General features: G+C 43.5%; 1 protein-coding gene across 5 annotated transcripts in view; it reads left to right on the top strand.

The window, feature by feature from the left end:
- Positions 1 to 22,339, top strand: part of ETV6 (ETS variant transcription factor 6) — a 144,085-nt gene that overhangs the window by 42,792 nt on the left and 78,954 nt on the right. For 4 of the 5 annotated variants that reach the window (XM_074590067.1, XM_074590046.1, XM_074590056.1 and 1 more), the window contains one exon: positions 4,753 to 4,882. In XM_074590067.1, coding sequence (XP_074446168.1) covers positions 4,753 to 4,882 — 130 coding nt within the window. The remainder of the gene's footprint in view (positions 1 to 4,752; positions 4,883 to 22,339) is intronic. The other variant, XM_074590077.1, reaches the window with a different exon arrangement.

The following is a 22,339-nucleotide window of genomic DNA, read 5'->3' as shown; positions in this document are numbered from 1 at the left end:
GGTTTTTACGTAGTGATCAGAGGCAGCTGCTTTTTATGTCCAGCGTGTAGGGTATTTGCAGACCATGTTGGTCATTCTGGCTTCCTGAAAACTACTGCATCGGTAATGTGTTTCTTTGCTTTATCAGTTAAAAAAAGTCATTTTAGCATACCATCCTATCCAACTATTGAAGTAGTCATGTAAGTGGAACAACATGAGGGCTTGCTTAGCATGCTTTATTACATATTTTACTTTCGTTTCTGCAAAACATGTATGTCCTTTGTGCCTGCCATCTGAGTGGAGTTAATAAAGGGACAAAAAGACTATGAAACTGCAAGCTGGAGAACGTTCACAATGAAGGCTGCTGCTTGGAGTTTAGAAGGGTGTAATTTTAGCGAAAGAGTGAAGCTGTTTTTACTTGCAGCCTCACTCATCCTCAACTCTTAGACTTTAATTTTTTAAAGGTGACTACAAATTTAATTTTGCAATTTTGACTTTTTTAAAAATTGTTATTATTTTAGCAATATGAATTATTTGTGTTCTAACAGAATTTTCTAACTGTTCAAGTAGATTTTGTGAGTAAAGGATCTACCCCAATTCTTCATAATGAAATCAGTGTGTGTTTTTATGTCTTTGGGAGTCTAGTCAGGTGTTACATACACTCCTACTAGATAGTCATGATCAATATACTTTTTGAGTTACCTTCCTTTTTTTAAAGACAGGATGGTTTGATCTAATGTTTTCTCAGCACCTGGATATTTAGTGTTTTGTACTTCTATAGTATAAAGAGAACAAAACCATAGCTTGTCTTGGTTCTTAACCATGTATTTCAATCTGTCCCTGCTAGATGGGGCAGGTGAAAGCATGCCCCTGTCTAAGCAGACCTGGCTGGTTGTCTGGGCGGCACGGTTGGAGCACCAGCCACTACCAGAGTAAACCCCAAGGGTCTCTGTAAAAGTTGACTTAATGCATCTCTTCAGTTATTGTACTCAAGGTGAAATTTCATGGTGAAACTTTCCTGACTCACTGTGTGCTGAAGAAGCCTTTCAGAAATGATGACAGCAAACAATATGCCAACTGTTTTATCCACCTCATGTGGCTACTGGCAAAGTACTACGGAGCTGCTATTTTGAAGTTGCTTGTAGATGGCAGTTGTTCGGGGCTGAGCGTTTGGTCACTTGTGGGTTTAAATGTTTATAGAGTCCCCTGGCAGGCAGCGAATCTGGAATGTGGTAATGCCAAGCTCTTTCCTAGCACTCATCACCAATAATCTCGAGGGACCACACCAAATGCATATTGATTGAGTCTCTTTGGCCAGTAGACTAAGCTGCAGCAAGGCTGTTTGCTCAAGTACACACAAGATTCATGTTGGTTCTGCTACCAGCACTACCTATCCTTCCTCCCAAGCTGTTGCTTGAACAGCCCTATCATTGAGCCATCTATTCTTGGCCTTAATGCAAAGGGAAATATTAAACTGACTGGTTAGGAAACTCTTTCAGAAAAAATCCTTGTGGCAGAGCATCTGGTTGCATAACCTTAGAAGCATGGGATCCCAGACATGTTTTTGTTTGATGGATCCCATAGAGAGAAGCCCTGGCCAGTTCTGGAGTTATGAAGATTAAAGCAAATGTGTTCTCCGTGGTGCGAGCGCAACAGGTACCTCCTGGAAGCGTGACTCTAAAAAGCCTCAAAAAGCCTGGGGGAGCAAATGTGACCTTGTGCCTTCACACGTCTGTGTAGGCCAGGAGCTGCGTGTGGCTGAAGCAGGTCGGTTGCAGAACTGGACTGATGTTTGCAGTTCTGCTTCCAGCCATGTTACTGACTCATGCTGTAAACAGGGATGAAGCTCATTTTTCCATAAGCCCAGTGCCTTGACCTCCTTGTGACATTACCATTCCACACCTTTTGGAAATGTGGCCAGGACAGTTAAAAGGGCTGCTCTTTTAGGATGCACTTGTTAAATGTTTTGCCCTTGAGAGGTACAGGCTGTCCTTTTTTTGAGACAGCTTAACTCTGAAATCACTTAGCTTGTTTGAGCTTTGCTCTTTCTGTAACTCAGGTTGTCTGTGAGTCTAATAAAAAGAAAAAGACTTACCTAATGTCTGTAAATTGCTTTGATATTTGGGTTAAAGGTGCTGGAAAAAAATGCAGGATTAGTAAGAGAGGGCATTTCAAAGGCACTAATAAGAGTCAGATAGCTAACTCCCCTTTGTGCCTTGCAAAATGTGTTCTGCAAATATTACCAATTCACGCATTACTGTGGACATCCAAGACGTGTGGAAAAAGCAACTGCATTTCCACGACTTCTTTTTGTTTTTTACAGTCCTGTTCTCATGAATACTAGGAAACAATGAACCAAATGTATTAATTTATAACAGTAAATCTCAATGAAACTGTCTAGGTATAAATCAGGTTACCATTTAGGAGGTTGCTGAGTGCAGAGAGAAAGGCAGCAAGTACTGTAAGCTTCGTGTCTTAGTTTGATACCACACCTCCTGAGTGCTGAGGGAAGAGCATGGGGTTATGGATTTAATTTCGTCTTCTGCTTGCGCTTTTCTTCTGCTGTTGGCCAGTGAGAAGGCCCTTTGAAGCCACTTAGTCCATGTCTTTGCAGCAGTGATTCAGTATTTTTGTGAGCATGAAACGTGACCTGAGGTTGGACTGTATCCTGCGTTCTGCAGGAGGGAGGAAAAGGACTTTGGGTCTCCCATCTATCCTCTGGTGCCTGTTTGCAGAGGCAGGCATCTGTGTGGCTATGTTTCAGAAGCGTTCCTCTTTTTATAAATATCTCATTCAATAAACAAAATGAGCAGCTGCAGTGTGGTTCGATTATCTGAGCTGCGGATCGCAGCAGGAAACGCTCGGAAGTATCTGGTCTCATTGCGAATCACTGGTATTTGAACCGGTGGTGCGAAGATGCAGATGGGCAGCGAGACTGCAGGACGGGCACAGAGAGCTGCACCTCGCAGGAACACGAAGCGCAGTCAGCCCTTTCAGGTCAGGGAAGGAGTTGCCCAAGTTGAAAACAGAATAAAGTTTTGTAGCTCTGCAGGTGCGTCTTTCACCACGTCTCAATGACTATTCCTGTTTGCTAACTAAGAAAAACAGAAATAAAAACATAGTGGTGGTGGACTGAATCAGGCCTGCCTTCCCACTCCATCTAAACCCATGATAGTTAGTGTTGAGGTGGACTATTTATTCTCCACATGTCGTCAGTCTTCTCTGACATGACTGTCAGCAGTGGTGGCTATAGCATAGCGGTGGGACTCCGGACGTGGAGGCGAAACTTCTCTTTCTGCACGAGCTCCTGAGCAGGAAGCTGATAGCAGCACCTTGTGCTAGAATGAGCTGGGCTTGCTTTGAAGTGGTGGCAGAGAGATGCAAGACTTTCTAGGTGCTCCACATCCCATTTCTTTTTGGACACGTCACCTAGTCTGCCTGAAGAGTTTTCTGCTTTGGTACATTTCGTTATTTGCGCCTGTTGTACAAACCTCTCCTTCCCTTTGCTGGTAGTGAGGGTGCTAACATTATGTTCCGCAGGTGCCTCTATCAGCCTCAGCCTAGTTCCCTACCGCACGGCTGTGATAGCGTTGTGGTTCGTAATGGAAGTAATTACCTTCTCTTGCTCCAGCGCCGTTAGTCTTTTCCATTTGCCAGAGATCGGGGTCAGAGTGGGGAGCTGCACATGTGCTTTCCTGCAAATGCTGAGATATGAAGGTAGCTCCTTTTGTTTCTGTGTGTATGTGGATGTAAATCCACGCCGTTTGTACTGCCATCATTAAATGTCAGCAGCACGGTTTTGGGGAATAACAAGCATTGCTTTCCGGGAAGCATATGATAATGATTTTTTTTATGCTCCTGTAAAATTGTGGCTATGTTTATTTACAAAGTGTGTAATTTGTGCTGTGATTGGAGTACAGGCTTAGAATATGTAAGAATTTTCCCGTCAGATCGGATGAAATTTCAGTCTTAAGTTTCTTGGCAGACGTTTTCAGGAATAAAAACCTAACACTGACAATTATGAAACTAATGCAACATTCACAAATTGCCCTTTAACTCTATTTGACTGCCCTTGCATAGCTGCTTTCTGTATGCTGGCTGATTTATTTGGTTGCAAGTTAAACTACTTCAAAGAAAGTGCTAGTAACTAGTTTAGGCAAGAAAAGAAAATACTACATTACTCAATGGTAAATAGAGTAGTTTTTAGTGATAGTATGGTTTTCTGCAGCAAAGACAAAACTATTTGTTTATTGTCTTTATAATGCTATGAAGGAATAAAGTGTTAAATACTTAATAGATGTGCTCAGATAATGACTGGTTTGTTAGCATAAGATTGTTTTTGGCACTTTGGGTAAGGGTACTCATGCATGTATCATGGAGTTGCTGTCAGATTTTCACCAACATGAAACCCTCAGAGTCTCCCCACTTGTGTGCCACTTCCCTTTCCTCCCTCGGCAAATTTCTCAGAAGACCCTTGGAAACTTTCTGGACCTTCTGAAAATTAAACCTGTCGCCCTAAAAAGCTGTTTGGCCTCTCTGGCCACAGCGCCAGGCAGCACGTCACCCGTGGCCAGGTTCGAAGCTCCGTGGCTCCCTGGGCAGCGGGCTCATTACTGGTGCTGTTGGCCCCCACCATGCGCGTACTTCCTTCCTTCCTTCCTTCCCACCCACTTCCCCCTCCCCTGCCTTTGGTTTCACACCTCTGTTCCAAAGTTCACGTTGTCCTCTCTCTTTCTCTCTCCCCCTCCCCTCACCCTGCTTTCTGTTCAACAGCAGGAAAGAATTTCCTACACACCTCCAGTGAGCCCGGTACCAAATTACACTTCCTCGTCACCACTACATGTCCCAGTGCCTCGAGCGATCAGGATGGAGGAAGACACGATCAGACTGCCAGCACACCTGCGTGAGTGTCAGCACCAAGGCTTCTTATGTTCTTGGATTGAGGAGGGTGCGGGGTGGGGTGAAGAGGTGTTTCTGTTTTTATGGAACAGCCCCCTGGCTTTAGACTTCTTTTTTTTTCCTCTTTTATTTCCTTTTTTTTTCTTCTATTTTTTTTTAAAGCTCTTGCTGGTTTCATTTTTGTGGATACTGTTTTAAACCTAAGGAAATTACTCTTAAATACAGTACACTACTCCTGCCTGCTGCCCCCTATCCCCAGCACCCACTGTCAAGGATTTTGCTTATTTGCCATGACACACATAGATGTGGAGGTTTTATTTTGATGGGAAGTGCTATGTTTCTCTTCATGGTATAGGAACTGCTCAGCGATGTGCTGCAACATAAGGTCAGAGTTTCACAAACTGTGGCAAGTGGAGTGCATTTGTGCCGTGGGTATTTTTCACATTGTTATGGGTCTCAGTATTAAATGCTCCTGGTACACAGGCTTTCTACTACAAAGCATGTGTGCTGACAAAGGCAACGGGAAAGGAGGAAGAGTGAGCTTAGCTGTGCACAAAAGGATGCTGCAAAGGAGGAAGGGCATATCACTGACATTGGAACAAAAACTGGAGCTGGGGGCAAGGCGAGAGCCAGGCACTTCCTTGCTGAGATGATTTAATGTTTGAGGAATAGGAAAGGCCAAGGGCTGTTGGCCAGCAAGAGGTGCATTTGTGAGATAGGATGGGGACAAAGTAGAGTGGAATTTTCCTTTTTGGAGGGGAAGCAGTTCTGATGTAAATCAGGACGTTTTAAGTAAACTTTTGGCAGGTGTTACATTCCTGGGGTACTTCAGCGACAATGAGCAACAGGGCCAGAAGCAAACGTAACTTTGTGCATTGCCATCTGACAAATGGGCTTGGGATTTCAGAGGGAGGAAAAAAAGGTCCATGTTTATCTCAAGACATTCTCATTCCTGTCTTCAGCTGTCTTCCAGGGACTCTCCTTTTCTGGATGCAAACTGTGCTCTCAGTGCTTCTGTAATCCCATGCTCGCTCCCTTGCTGGCTACTGAGTTGCACTTCCCAGGGTCAGTTGTTGCCTGCGCAGTCCTGTTTTTGCCTACTGCTGCCTCTAAACTCTCTTCTGCCTGTCCTGTGGTGTAGCCCAGCTTATACCTTTTCTGTGCCTTCTGACAGGAATTGGAGCTGGTGCTGCAGCATTTCTGACCGTCTGGTTGCTGCCTGAGCATCCCCGAGCTCCCAGGCCCTGCTTGCCCTTGTGGGTGCCTGCTGGCCTGTTTCTCCAGCCCAGGGAGGACTTGCTGCCACACTTACAGGGCATTTCTATGCTTTACCGAAAACTTGGACACAAACAAACCAACACAGAAGTGTTTCTTCTCAAGCAGTTCTTTTCCCCACTGTGTTTTTTAATCCCTGAGATCTTTATTTATTTTCACGGAATCACAGAATGGTAGGGGTTGGAAGGGACCTCTGGAGATCATCTAGTCCAGCCCCCCGCCACAGCAGGGTCACCTAGAGCAGGCTGGACAGGAACGCGTCCAGGCGGGTTTTGAATGTCTCCAGAGACGGAGACTCCACCACCTCTCTGGGCAGCCTGTTCCAGTGCCCTGCCACCCTCAGGGTAGAGAAGTTCCTCCTCATGTTTGGATGGAACTTCCTGTGTTCAAGTTTGTGCCCTCATTGCATCCTCATTGCTTTAGTTGGTATTATCTACTTCTGGCTGGCTGGCTTTCCAATTACTTATTGCCTTCTCCACTGGGTCTGACAGATGTTCAAGGCAGGAAGGCAGAGACCCTTAATACTGACAGGGGTGGAACACTGTGTTTACTACCTGCTTCCTTCCCATCAGCTAGCCAGCATGCTACGTAGTATGAAGCTTAGAAGGCTTCTTCTCAGTGAAAACTTTTTATCCAGTATTTTTAGGTGTGATCCAGCCTTTCATCTTGATTTTTGTTTTGGTTTTTCTTTTCTTATGATTGGCACATTTCTAAACTTGCAAGGAGTCTTCTTTGCTATTAGTATTTCCACACCAGTCTGACTTGTTGTAGTGTAAAAACACAGATGATAAATCATTAAATATCTCTGGAACAGTCTTCCACAAAGTTAGCGTCTTAGGTCAGAAACAACATGGAGCATGTTTCCATAGTCTTACTAGTTGTAGTCCCTAGCAGTATAGTATTTTGTAGCTCAGTATGCTGTCAATATTGACCCAAACACTGTCACCAACCAACTGACCCAAACACTGTTAGAACCACTGTTTAAAGTATACAGATTCATAGCTAGGCCAGGAGGGACAATTATGAATTCCTAAAACGATCTCTGGTATAACTTGAGTTACAGAACTTCACTCAGTAACTCCTGTGTTTAGGTCCAGTAACTGTTTGAGCTACAACGGGTTATGCAGAAAGATTTCTGCTCTTCATGTAAAGACTTCAGTGATGGGGAGGATATAAGGTCTTTAGACGTTCTTTCAATGCTTAATTATCCTCCTTATTTGCCTTATTTTTTTAAGTGCCCTATTTATAGTTTGAATTAGTCAAGCTTCAGTTTCCAACTATTAGATCTCATTATCTCCTTTCCTGATAAATATTGTCAAAAGACTACTCCTGATATGGGTTCTTTTAGATAAAGTCACTTCTTAACCTTTTCTTGGCTAAACTGGATAGGAAGAGAGGTTCTTAAGGCTGTCAGTCTTCCCGTAAAGCTTCCAGATTTCAAATTCTGTTTGTATCATCTCTGCGAACCATTTCCCACTTCAGACATCCTTCTTACAGTGAGAACAACAGAAGTGAAGATCATATTTCAGGAGTAGTCTTCTGAATACCAGCTATAGAAATAACCAAGTACCTTTTGGATCTCGGGTCATGAGGTTTAAGAGGTATTAACATGGGATTTTGTAACTCCTGCATGGACTCCTCTCATTTTTTACATTTATTTATTTATTTAGAGATGTGTCTGAGAGACAGCTTTGGTCCTAAATCCAAACTGCTATAGAAGTCAGGCGGAGTAGCTAATTTCTAGTTCAGGCTGTGGTACTGTGTGTTTGGGTTTATATCCACAAAGTCTGAGGGTTGTCTAGATCTGAGATTCTGTTTGGTTCCAGCCTTATTGTTGTTTTTCTTGCGCTCATTCCAGTGCAACAGGGAGCTACGTTAAGTTTCTCCAGTCATACACAGAGCTGATAGCTGGTCAGACTTCCACTCATTCTCTGTTTCCATGACATTCTGATGGCATTTACCAAAATAAAGGCAGAGTTCAGTCCTAACCCGTACATCTTCATTTCTGCTAGCTTGTAAGTTCAAGAGCTATGCTATAGGTGCAGCTGAAAACAGTAGTTGGCCCAAGTGAAGGCAGAACCAAGAGACAAACATTTCAGATGGAACATGAAGTGCACTCTGTGGATTCAGACAGTGTTTTATGCCTTCCTATTAGAAATTTCACTGTTTCTAATGTTAAAGAGCACTCTGAAGGGGCTAACAGCCAATAGTATCAGGACAATTAGAGCAATTTCCTTTGCTGCAAGAAATTATTTCTCACTGTTTGGTGGGCAAATGGTTCTCAGCTATGCTGAGCTGATTTGATCCAGATACTGGAAAAGGAAGAAGTGCAAAGTTTAGAAGGGTGGAATGCAGATCCCTCTTTGCTATAAGCACACAGAGGAGGACGACTTCTCTCTGATCAACACAGCTAGAAATATAGAGGAACCCCTTTTCCTGGGGGTGATGTGAAGGCACTTTCCCCTTCTCACACAGTCTTTCTTGTTTTAATTAGCTGCTTTCTTCCCAGCCTGTCCTTTTCCTATAGTGTAGAAGTACAATGTAGTCAGTCTTAACTTTAAAGCTCTGGGAGAGTAAGAATAATTTTCTGGTAATACACACCTTTCTCTGATGCTCTGTAAGGGACTTTTGACTCATAATTCTAAACATACTTGTTTGCCTAACATCCACTTCTTACCTACTAACTGACTATGGGGGACATTGTAAACAAATGATCAGCGGGGAGCTGGAGAATATGTTCTCCTCTATTTCAGGTACGTAGTCAAAAAGTACAGTGATCTCCAGTTCGCTATCTGTCTCTGGTGTGTATGCTGTGGTAGCTTTGCAGCATATCGGATCTCCACTGGACTGCACTCATGTCAGATAGGAGTGTTTGGAAAATGGAGATGTTTACCGAGGATTCAAGAGAAGCAAGTTCAGCTCTCACACAAGGCTCTGCCCTTGGTGCCTTCTGTGACCTTGGACATCTTGTTTTAGTTTCCCCACTGTAAAATGAAAAAAACATGAGCGCAAAGACTCTTAAAGGTTGTGAAAATTAGTAGTGACTGCCCAGATAATTGTGATAATAAAGAACGCTGAGATAAGTGGAAGTCCTGAAACTATTTGCATACGCCTTATCTCTGAGGAAACGTACTCCATATTACCACAGAGAGAAAGTTCTCTCTTTTTTTTTTTTTTTTTTCTAAATTAAAACCAATCTTTTTGTCTTGTCTGGTACAATGTCATTAGTTACTCATTTTGTGCTGTGGCCAATACCTTGTGGTAAAAAGTTCTTGGAACTGAATAGAGGATACAGCATTTAAGAGATGGATATGAGAACCCTTCCCTGTGTCTATTAATATGCTCTGAATCAGAGAGAAAATAGCTTTTTCCTTTTTTGTAATATGGAAGATGAAAATAAGGTGGTTTGCCTTCTACAACGGCAACTGTAAATATGTGCTAAAGGCTTTGTGGTTTTCTTTGTCTCCTTCAACATAAAACTGCTTCAACAAGAGAAACAGAAATATCAGTGCTGAAAAAGGACTTGTTGCATGGTCTGATCCTGTGCAGCAGCATTCCCCCTTGCACGTTTCTGTTGATTTGTACACTCTGATTTTTATCTCTGAAGGGCATCTTCCTTTGGGAACGCGTGTGTGTTTGTTTAGGGAGATGGACCTCATGGGCAAAGATTTCACAGTGTTTTCTATTGATACAAGCATGAACACGAGTTCATTTCTTCCTCTGAGCTAATTACTCTTTCTTTAGTGTTGGCATCCTTCATACACCTGCAGCCCATTGTCATAGCAAGGCACACTGCACATGCTTCTCTGTACTTTTCTCTATACATGAAGCAGTTATTCTTGGCAGCAACTAATTTTTCTTGCTGTTGCTTTTTTCTGAACCCCCAACAGCCTGCACCGATGTTCAGAGTAAAATGACGCTCCAGGTGCCAGGATACCTCATAAGGGAGAACTTTTATATTGGGACTGCAGTGGTGGTGGTTGTCGTCTTGGCTGCACTCACTTTTTGGGGGGTCGTGGTGCTAGGGAAAGCTAAGGACCTATTTGTAAAATCATTTGAGTACTTTTTGTTTCAAATGTAGGCTTTGCTTCTGGTCTTTGGTTTTCCTGTGTGCGATATGTTCTGGGCTGCAGCTGATTTTGATGAACTTCAGAATATCCAGACCTGGTTACATATAGCTAGTGGGATCACGTTTTTTATTTCAGTGTTTCTGTGCCCCTTGTAATTACTGTCTGTTCTATAGCCTTTGTTAAGGAGTACAGAAGGGAAATTTATTTAGTTTTCTGCAATGATTATATTAAAGGCTTTAAGTTTTTAGTGAGCGTTTCGTAGCAATCTTTCTGCATGCCTATTTATATTGGTGTTTGATACTCGGATTTGGTGGGCACCAGTTCAGTGGCTCTGTATTGATCTGACATCTTTGTGACCCTAGCTGTACCACGTTCTCAAAAAAAGCCCTCTGTATAACCCTCAAGTATGGACATGAGAGTAGGGCAGGCCAGGCAGTTGGGCTCTCAGTTGGGCAGGCTCTTCAAACTAAGGCATTTATCAGACCTGAAAGCAGTTTATTATGAGTTTCTTGAGTTTCTTTCTCCTGATCACACATTGTTGCTTATATGCATCATTCGTGTTTTAAGGGCACCAGAGGGGTTTTTTTTGTGGTTTTTTTTGGGTGTGTGTTTTGTTTTTTTTTTAAAGGAATGCAGGAAACAATTAAGAGAAGGAGGAGGAAACAACACCACTGTCAGGGTTGCCAAGGATCCATTTTTTTCTGTATAGTGTCTATTAATTATGCTGCTCCTTTTATTAATCCTTTGGCACCTGTTAATTATTCTACAATTTTGGCTAGCAGCTGGAAAGCCGCTTCGAAGCATTAAGCATATTGTTATTTAGTTACTAGAATATTCAATGCATTGAACTGAAAGTATGTCGTGAGACGGGAAAAAAAGCCCTTCACCCTAAGCCACATTTAGAGCAGCAAGCAATAAAAATATTTGCTTTGGAAGGATCTTTGTGGAACAAAACTGACTGACGCACATACAGGGAAAATAAAATAAAAGCTGTATAAGACAAAAGGACTGTGAGAGGTGGCCAGAATGTCAAATTAATGACTCTGAGACTAATCCTGGTCCCACTGAAATGAGTGCTTAATTTCCAGCTGATTTTAGTGGGGTCTGGATTGGCCTTTCTCAGATGATTGGCTTCTTCCAGCCCCCTCTTTGCTCTTCTCTGACATTATGGCCACTTAAGCCTTGTTCCTCTCCCTTGCTGTCCTTTATATGCTTGCCTTTCCTCGTAGTCTCCTTTTCACTTTATACTTCATTCTCTTTCTGCATAGCTAGTCCTTTCCTAATCCCAACCCACTATTAAAAATAAATAAATAAATAAATAAAGCCAGGACAGTGGCCCTGCTTGCTACCACCTAACTGTTTGCAGCATTTCATCTTCTTAATGTTGCATCTTCCTCCTTCACCATGGGCTTTTCTTGCATGTTTATATTGCGAGCTATGCAGGGCAGGGCCCATCTACTTCCTCTGTTCAGCAGTGCCTGCTGGTCTTTCAATTCATAGCTAGTAATAATCTACTGACAGGTTGGCTGGACTGTGGACATCCCAGCCAGCCGTCCTGTGGACATCCCAGCCAGCCATCCTGTCATCCTTGGTGACCATTACTTTGGTCAACCCTAGTGAAGTGACTGGGCCTGACCCCTTCATGATCGTGAGTTACACCCAGTGGTTAGGCAAACAGGATGAAAATCATGAGCCAGGGAGACATTGGTTATGTCTGCCTCTTACCTAAGGTGGCCTCTTCCACAGGCAGCCTCAGGTGCTCATCTGAATTCAACTCATCTACTCCAGCCTGCCCCCTGGGTGTTTCTTACAGTAAATCTCAGGCCAGCTTGGAAGACAGGCAATTTGGATGGGTGGGAAGCCCGGTCTCAGGTTCATTCTTGCACCATGGCTGGGCACAACGTAGATGCTTCTGTTGTACTTGAGAGAGCTTTATTTGGAATATGTTGGGCTGGGAAGAGTGAAACCTCATCAGTGATCCAGCTGGGAAAGCTGTGGCCTTTACATTTTTCTGGCATGGTCTTTGTTCATCACCTGTGGGAAACTGAGCCCCTTGTCACTGGGTTTGCATCGGGGTGACTCAGGGACACTTCAGTTGTCACCCTTGATGTAAGCAGCTGGTAAGTTGAACCCTAAATCTGCTAGCTCCTTACTGCTTCCTGGTGACTGAGGCAGAGGCATCCAGGTTAAGTGTGAAAAAACTTGCTGTAAAGGGCCAGTGCTGTGAGCTGGTTTCTGCTTCTTGAGAGAGTATTTTAGAGTCAAGTGCTTTTTTTTTTTTTTTTTTTTTAATGTACCTGGTTGTTACCCAGCTGGAGTTAACACAGCAGTTCCCTGCACCGACAATTTACAGTGGAAGTGTGTAGAGGGATGAGATCCTTCCTGCCCCGGTGGGAACTCGTAAAGCAGTCCTGAGGTGGGAGGGCGAGAGACCTGTGCTTCAGGGTACGGAGAGCCTGCAAGTGTGGGAGTCCCAGTGGTGCTAAACCAGTCTTTTACCCTCCTGGAAAGCTTCACTTCAGGGTTTTAAATCTTCAAAACACAGACTCACCTCTGTTTGGAGGGGAAAGGGAGCCATGTCGCTTTAATCTGGGATTCAGGCCGATCCCTTGTGGAATTCCCCTGGAAAGTGTGGGGAGGAATAAGAAGCAAAAGCAGCAGGACATTTATGGTATTGCTGGGTTTGAAGCATTTTTAGCTTTGTCTTAAAGGGCCACTGTCAAGATCAGTGAACCTAAAATTAGCTTGCTTTTCTCTTTCCATCCCAAATGTGTCTCTTTAATTTTTCATGTGTGTTATGTTATAAATGCTCCATGTTCTTTTTTTAAAAAAAAATAAAATTAACGTAAAGAACCCAGTGTTCATAAATAGGCCTACAATTAAAGAAAACACAGAAGAGAAACTGCGTGTAAGCCATGACTAACCACTCCACAATAACAAACCATTGTGTGGTGAGCGCCTTGCAACAAAACACAAGTGTGGTAGAAAACCCTGCAGAAACAACATAGCATGCATGCGATGTCCACTGCCCTAATAAAAAACAGAGCTGAGCCTCTGAATGTTGGAAGAAAGCACCACTGTCCATCATGGAGAGGGACACATAGTGTGTGAGGAGAAACCTGCTGCAGCTTCAGGGTACCAGGGAATAACGTAATAGGTCATGTGTATATACACACACAGAGAAAACAATTATTTGATGCCCTTTATGAGAGGCTGGATTTCCTTCTGCTGTACTTATGTGTCTTCTCTCTGCTGTGCTGGCACTCCTTCTGGTGCCTAACAGATACAGCCTGACAAAATCTCCATTATACATGGGATTTTACACCCAGTTTACAACTCCCCATTTTTCTGCTGGAGCAGAAGGACTAAATGATTTCTAAGTTTGTCGAAGAAATTTTTGGGAAAATGATTCCATGCAGATTTGGAGGCCCAGTCCGACACCTCTGCCAAGAGCCTCTTCTCAAGATTGCTTTCCAAAGATGCTTGGGAGGGGGAAGCACTTGTGCATCAGCCATTCCGCTGTTGTGGATGCCTGTGCGCTATCTGTCTTTTATGGGACAAATGTGCTTGTATGTGCTCACTCATGTAAAATGTTTTGTGCAGGACTAGCACGCTGCTAATTATGTAGTAGTGATCCTTGTTCAAGAAGTTATGAGTTATTTATATATTTAATAGGCACGTGGTTGGTGGTGATGTGAGTTAATAAACAGTCAGCATTGATTGACTTTTTAGAGTCAAAGCATTAGGATACTTGCTCAGCTCTGAATCTTTACTTATGAGTCTTTATGCATAAAAATCGTACTCCAGGAATAGCCTTAAGCACCCTGCTTTATTTACTGCATATGCCTGTCTGGTTTTGATCCCCATATACTGTTGTATCCCACTGTAAAAAAGTGTCCATCTGCACTGGCAGCAGGGTCAAGTAGCTCTATGGCAATTACACAGACCAGAAAATGAAAATGTTAAATTACACCGTGACAAGTCAAAATGAAATTAATGTCTCTAATGATTAACCAACATATCCTTCCTGCCTTTAGAGTCCACAGGCATTGTATGGGGTGTTCTCCAATCAGTGGAGAGGTAGGATGAGGGACTCTGCAGCAAAATCCTGTTATGGGGGTTGATTTGGAGACAGTGCAAGTCTTCCTATTTGAGATTTTACTGAGTGGATCCTTGTAGCCATAGATTTCAAGAGTTACGTGCAGGACAAGATCCCATGTGCCAGGAAAAACTGGACCTCTCCTGTGGGCAAACAATATTCTATGCATGTCCTACATAGCCTTTGCCCTGTCCTGGTGCTGTGACATGCAGAAGGGGATGGTACCCCAATACAGGCTTTTGGCATTGCATACTCCCTTCTCAAAGGAAGAGCGATAGTTTCACTGGCTTTTGGACTATGCACCACCGGGCATGCCATGAGGGTGGAGGAGGAAGCAGTGCATTGGGCAACAGGAGTTCAGTCGGGAGGGTCTGACAACTACCCTGACCACAATAAAGACCTGGTCTGAAGACCTGGTCTGAAGACCTGGTCTGAACAAACCAGTTGTAGTCAGCACCATGAGAGTCAGCTCTTTGCTAGAGTGATAAATTTTGCAAATGCTTTCTGGTAAGGATAAGCTCTAGGAACACGCTCATTTTGGAGGAAGATACTATAATGCTGGTAATGAAATTGCACTATCTCACCATCCTGCAAAAAAGGTTTATTTTCTTAACTTATTAATATGTTCTCAGCATTCTCCCTCTTTCAGTTCTCTAGAAGCATATTTTTATGTTCCCCTCAGGTGTCTTAAAGCTTCTTGTTTGCAGAACAAACCTCCCAAAGGGGCTGTGACCTGGTCAGAGCACTGACATTTTATTTTAAACCCACCAGCAGCAAAAAAACACAGAATATTTTTGAAGGGAAATTTCCTTTTTGGGTTTTTGTATCCCTGAAAGAATTTCCGATGTAGGCAGACAGTAATTCCCAGCTACATACTTCCTGATAAGGAAACAGCTCCAATAAATGCAGCTATAAATAGCTACCTTTTTGTTTTTTAGAAATGTAGGGAGATTTGTTTAGCGTTTCTTTCAAACTGTTGAAAGAAAAAGACGGTGTAGAAACAGAGTCTTAGTTTTGGCACCCATTGACTCTCCAGATCAACAAATTAAGATTTTAATCTGCATCTCTACATTTAATTCTGTAAAGTTTAGTTGTCTGTTTATGGTTGGTCATCCCTCTCACAACACTGTAAAATAAAAAAACAGCTCCATTTTATATGGTAAACATAAATTCCATTTTGCCTTCTTCATGAGGGAAGAGTATTACCTGCTTTAAGCGGAATTCACAATGCTTTTGGTATGTGCCTATATTTTAGTGCTTCTTTTTCTCTACATAGTTTAAGGTGCTTTGTCATCTCAGAGTAAGTAGCATGATCTTCAGCTACATTTTTTCATGTTTACTGTGGATGTGCTGTAGCAAATTCACAGTTAGACATAAATTCATTTTTTCTAAAAGTAACTTGCTGGGACAATTTTTTGCAGTTAGTTTATAAATCTTCTGATTTTTCTGTGTTATCAGACCCTTTTTATGGTTCTGTTTCATGTATTTTTAATTTCATGACTTTTACTTTGGACTCCTGCTAAAATTTTCCTTTGGCAGTCCTGTTTTTCTTTGTTCTTTTAACAACACCAAACACACAGTACCTTTAAGGAAACAAATAATCATTTACATACACAACAATTTATAGACATGGATAAATTTTGTGCAAGTTAGTGTGAAAATATCTTTGCAGGTTAGATTTCAGGCCAACTCTACCTGTCATTCAGATGACAATTGGAAATATATATGTATCCACTAGCTTGATTGTTTTATAGAGGATGAGCATGCTTTGTAAATCACCTTGATCAGCACTTAGACCTTAGTTAGACCCCGTTTTCTGTCCTACAGCGGGGAAGGGTCCGTGGGTCTGCTTGCAGGCTGGCGTGTCCTACCTGGCTGCTTTTGGGGCAGGTGTCTCCAGCCAAATCCTGAGGCATGTCTGGGGACAGGCTTCTTCACAGGGGGTGTTAGTGGCAGGGGCATCCTCTTTTCTTACTTGTTCCTGTCGTGAGCGCTCTCCCTAATCTTCCTGGGGGGAGCGAGGTGCCCATGGTGGGCTCCCTGCCAGGGGCTGCCAAAGCCCCTGGAAGGGCCAGGGTGCAACTTCCTCAGTGCCGAGAGTCATCAGGGAGTTGAGGGCCAGCACAGCAGAGAGGAGGTCGAATAATCTCCCTTTTCCTCCCCCTCCTCCTCCTCCTTTCTCCTTCCAGTGATTTCACAGGATCTTATGACTCGTGGCCAAATCCTACCCACAAGGGCACTGAGCTGCCGTGGGCCCCTCCTCTTGGCCCGCTGGTTGTGCTTCCAGCTGGCCCAGAGCCGAACAGATTGCACAAGGGTGCAGCTGGTGGAAGATCCCTCCTTGCCCATATCGTTTGTCGTTCGCTGGAGCGCCATGGCAGGGCTCAGCCCATGCCCCTCCTCAAACCTTGGTTGCGTGGCCCCTGAGCACATCGCTTGTACTCCGCTTTCCTTTGTAGGTGTCCAAAGGGGTTTTACCTTCTCCCTCCTGTGCTCCTCTCTTCACTGCAGCAAGGGAAGGTTGATCTGCATGTGCAGGCCTTGCCACACCTCCTCAACAGGCCTGTGGAACATGCACAATTAATACGGTATTAATTAATTATGGGGAGAAGTCGCTGCTGGCACAAGAACCAAGGCTTGCAGCTTATAAAGTGAATGCTTTGATGCTGAACTTTAAAGAACGTTTCCATCAACTTAAGCCAGCAGAGAGATTCTGTGATATTTAAACCCTCCCTCCGTGCATACTCCAGAGCTTGGGGTTCTGCCACCCTGGGCACTAACAACAAAAATAGTGGTGGCAAAGGAAGGTTCAGAAAGCACAACTGGAGATTGGACCCTCATGAGTCAAATTGCACAAGTCCTAGGTGGAAATGTTGGGGCTGAACCAGAAATGGTTTGTTGAGCCAGCTTAATAGATGCTTGCAGTGTGAAAAAAGAGTGACCTCCTGGACCTGCTGAAACGAATAGGCGGTGTCTCACTGTCTTCAGCGGCTCCCACAGTTTTATCCAGAATATGTGTGTGTGTGAGTAAATGTGTAGGTTTGCGCTGTGCTTCTACTTATTTGGCCAATGTTTGGGGGAAGAGAGATGAAGGAACGACTGTGCCTCTTTGGTTTTGTGCAATACTGAGAATTTCTCCCTTTCTACTTCCTCCTTCTTGGTAGTGCAGAAGGAAGTAGCCCCGGTCCCTGCTGGTCCACAAACCAGTTACTCATTTCAGTTCTGCCGCTTGAGTGGGTCCTGGTGTATTTCCTAGTGGGGGAAATCTCCCTTTATATATATAAGTTCCTCCCTCCTATTCTCTCTTTCGTTCTAATTTCTTCCAAGCAATCTGTCTCCTTCAATTTTTAACCTCCTTGCTGGCTTTCGCTTCCTCTCCGTGCTTCACTGAAGGCATTTTGTCAGAAAAACCCCTCTGTACACAGATACTTCTTTGTTCCCCTTTTTTTTTGTGTGTCATACTTCTTTATGTCTCGCTTCCTTGGAAACTTCCTTAGTAGTCTTATTACCTCTGGGCTTTTAGCTGCATTTCTCTGGGTAGTAATTACTGTGTTGCTGGGTGTATAATTGTTTAAGGCACCTTGATCTTTTTATTAGAGGTTGGGTTTTTTTTTTTTTACTGCTTTTTAAATACTAATAGGCAGTGGTGACAAATATTGTTATTAAATACACAGGGCTTGTTTCATCACTGCTCTACAGCTTGCTTGGTGGTTTTCACTTGTTGAAAGTGAGTGTAACCAAATCACAGGAGTCATTCTCTACTTCCACTTAGTGTTGTTCTCAGGGATGCAATCGTGGTGTGGGGTAGTGGTGAATGGGTCACACGTAGTAGAAGAAACTCAAGGTTCAGTGCAGGATTGAAGCCTTGGAGCTCACCAAAATAGGAACAAGGGACAGCACTCAATGTCTGTTGGAGCTGGAACACTTACAGTCCTCCTCCAAATTTTACACTCTCTCTCAGTTTTACGATCATGCAGAATGAAAAACAAGCGGAGGGACTAGGAGCAACAGCAAAGGTAACAGTGACAGTGAGCCGAGCTGTGTTTGTGATGGGCAGACCTGAAGCAGCTGGGCCGTTAAAGGAGTCAGTATTTGCTGTTGGCCTCCTGCCACACCATTATCAGCGTGTACAATTGCAATGGCTGAATCGCAAAAAGTTTGGTGGCTGATTCAGTTCAACAGAACACCCAGAAGTAAATCCAGATGTCTTTCAAATTGGTTGGATATGCAGTGTTGTGGTGAGTTCTCCGTAATTATGATTTACTTGTGAGAGTTCTGGGAGAATCCAGCTAGTCCAGAATAACCCTGAGAGCAGAGCTTTTCACCCACAGCCTTTCTGGTGCACCATCATTTGCAGTAAGAACATGTGAGATCTCAGAAAAGAGTTAACAATCAAAATTTATTTCAAAGCTGAGAAGTTTTGAATTTTTTGTAAAAGCTGACACATGTCATGTATCTCTGTGTACATGTACATATTTAGATCCTGCAGAAGGAGGCTTGCTCAAGTACTTAGGTTTTATGCACGGAGAGTGTTACTCTTCCTTTTTCTCTTGGAGCTAATTAACAATTACAACGTGTTACAACCATTTCTTTTAGGCAGAGTTGTAAAATTACTGCCTACGATCAGAAAAAATGGATGCAGAAGATAGTGGAAGGCGCCTTTCATTCCACATGGGCTGCCCAGTAGGCCCACAATGCTGTCCTCCCCCACATATCTGCTGCATCCAACAGGCGCCAGAGAGGTAGCCTGTGTTTGAGACTAGAGGCCCAGGTTTGAACTGGTCTTTCAATCTGTTTTTACCAGGTCAAGTGTACAGAGTCAGCAGTATTGTATATGGTTTGAAATCTGTAAGCTGGAAGATGAGGCTCAGTCAGCTGCATTTAATGCGTTCTTACTGAGTGCACTCCATGGGCCACTTCCCGAAGACTGCTAGTGTGAAGGCTAATCCACAAACAGTCTTGGCACCGCTTTGGAAACTGAAATAATCAATCAGAGTGGTGTAACCTATTGTGAATAAAGGTAGCTCACGCTGATAATGTTATCCTGAAATGACTGGGCTCCCACTCTGAAGCATTTTCACAGTACAATTTTATAAGTCAATGTAACATCAACAGTGTGAGGGCTGTAAAAATACAGTTAGGGATACAAAACCTGTCTCTTAACCAGCTTTAAATTACACATATGCTTTGTATAATTTGAGCCTCGGGTCAGCCACCCTTTAATAGATCCTGACAACTGGAAGAGCAGGGACATCATCTTTCCCTGTATGAATAAAATGCCCAGCGTGTCTTTACCACTTGAAGTTATGGCCATCTACTAAATTAACTGCTCTCAGTGTCACTTAGAATTGGGATGAAAGTAAATTATTCTTATTTTAATAATATTTTCTCAATTCTTCTTGAGAGACAGCAACTCATTCATATGGGACCACAGTAAAGGGAAATCTCATCCAGAAGGATGTTGTGGTTGTTCAGCAGAAAACAATTATTGATGTGAGTAGCTCGTGACTTTTTCATGTGGTTTTACAGTAAAATCTGTGAATGTCCCTTAACTGTAGAGTTAAGCAAAGATATTTGTCAAAAATCAGTCACCAGTCTCAACTTAGGCTGTGGTGGTCTCACCCACACGGTCATTTTTAATATGATAGGGGACATAGCTAGAACAGACTAATTCCCCAGTTTTCCTGTTCCCAGGAGACTAGAGTGGGGCATAGGACTCTGTAGTTTGAGGAAAAGACAGGTTTTTAAGTGAATGGGTTGGCAGGGAGAATGTTATCATGTGGCTATGAAATCATACTTGGTATGGAGAAGGTGAACAGGGAATGATTATTCACAGTTCCTCACAGAACAGCAGATCCAGAGATCTGAGATAAATCATTAGGCAACACGTCTAAAAGAAACAAGAATGAGGATGCATCATTACATGAAAGAAATCATTGCAGGAAGATGTTTTAAGGGGTGAAAATGTAAATAGATCTCTAAAAGGAACCAAATAAACCTGTACAGAAAGGGACAAGCCATTTGGTCAGTATGAAAACAGTGGCCTGGATGCAATCACAGCTCATGACATCCTTAAACCACAGGTTACCAGAGACTGAAGCAAGCAATATATATTGTAGAAAAGATTGCTTAATGTTTCCTTATTCCTTATACTTTTTGCTTATGCAGCCACTACTGAAGACATTTGGCTGGATGGGTCGGCAGTCTTTTCTAGTATGGCAGTTTTTATGTTTTACCCCATCTCGTAATCATCTCCAGTGATTTGACAGTAGTGTGGATGCCATCCAAGCAGATATATATTCGGTATGCATATGCTACGCCAGAGGGCTCTTTTAGGTGATAACTAACTCATCAGCTAGAGGCCACGGATAAAAGTTAAGTGGGGGGATTTGCCTTTAAGCAATTCTGACAAAAGTCTCTTTACACAACAGCTGACTGAATCGCTGAATGTAATGCCAAGGGCAGCAATAGAAAAAAAGTCATGTAAATTAGCTGGCGAGAGAACAGGGTAAAGCTATCTGGTGAAGGAGGGAATGGGAGAGGAGGGCAGGCAGCCACCTGCTGGAGCTTCAGCTTCAAGGACCAGATCTCCCACATCAAGTATTTGAAAAACAAATTCTGAAGTTGAGACTGAGGGGGAAACGTGGAGGGTCTCTCTCCCTAGCCTATAGGCCTCCAGAGGATTGTGATCACCCCTGTACGCGATTCTGTTATCCCTAGCATTTGTTTCTCCCACATGCCATCAAAGGGTCGCTTTCATTTTCCTGCTGTCGTCCAGCCCAAGATCCAGTTCAGCCCATGCCCTTTCTGTGGCCCTGTCTCATCCATATAATGTGTAACATGAATTTCAGTTCTGCTTCCTCTCTTGCCCCAAACAACAGTTTGGGTTTCTGGGCGTAGTCATTAAAAAAAGTTATTATTCAGTATTACTTGTGATTTGAAATGGTAAATTAAAAACTTACTGGAAGTCTGGCAGTGCTTCTGATCTGTGTCCCCTTTGCTAAGGTGCTTCATAAAATACCGTATGTTGTTATTCACTCTGGCCTGGATGTTCTTGGCTCTCTCCCACTTAGTGATTCACAAGATGTCTGTGAGATTCATTTTTGTAAATGTGGTTCCCCCCCTTCCCTCTCTGTATTCTCCCCTCCCTTCTCCTTTGCTTGAGATTCTTCACTGCAAAAGTTCATTAAATAAAAGCCATAGTTTGTGTGAGGGATGGAGTGCAGTCTCCGGCATGCCATCAGAAGAGATCTAAGATATGATGCGAATTTTCCCCCTGATTTCCAAGGGGGAAAAATTTGGTCATTTGGGAAGCTTTTCTACAGCTTCCCCTCCTCTTCCCCTGCTCTTTCTCAGCTGTCTCTGCGTGCCCTGTGCCTCTCTCCTGAATAGGTAGATTTTTTTTGCTACTAAAAGCTCAGCAACCCGTCTCCTCCGAATGCTCCTGGCTGTCTTTGGGGAGGGGGGAGCAGGAGAAGGGCCGTGTGCGGTGGGGTCTCTGCGTGCCTGTGCAAGGGCAGTGCCGCTGATGCCGGCACGCCGGCTGCAGAGAGCAGGCAGGGGTGTTTGCGGGGCTTGCATGCCAGAGTCTCTTCAAACAGCTCTGCTCAAAGGCATGAGCTGGGCTCACTTCTGAGGGAAATTTCCTTTTTGGGGAAGTTGCTGCAAAGGAATTTCCTGTGTGGGCAGACAGAGCTTCCTGACTTGAAGGCTTCTTGGAAGGGAAACCGTTTCATAATGAAATGATAAATTAAAGACATACCAGCCTGGTTCGCTTCAAAACAGCTATTGAGAGAGCTCAGGCAGTGCACCATTATACTCCCGCGCAGAATGAAAATAAATTGCATCCTGACAGGATTCTCCGTAGTGGAGCATATCCTTCCCCCCAGCCTTCCTCCCTGTACGTCTCGCTTTCTTACCCTCCCTCCCCCTTTCCCTCTCCCTCTCCCCTGCTATTTGCTGCCCTCTCATCTATCTTTTGCAGTCCCCTTCAACCAACAGGGTGTGATGTTGGAGA

This window comes from Larus michahellis, chromosome 1, assembly GCF_964199755.1.
Source record: "Larus michahellis chromosome 1, bLarMic1.1, whole genome shotgun sequence".
In the NCBI taxonomy this organism is placed as follows: Eukaryota; Metazoa; Chordata; class Aves; order Charadriiformes; family Laridae; genus Larus; species Larus michahellis.
Note: the sequence above shows the minus strand (reverse complement) of the source record. Positions and strands in the feature narration are given on the sequence as shown.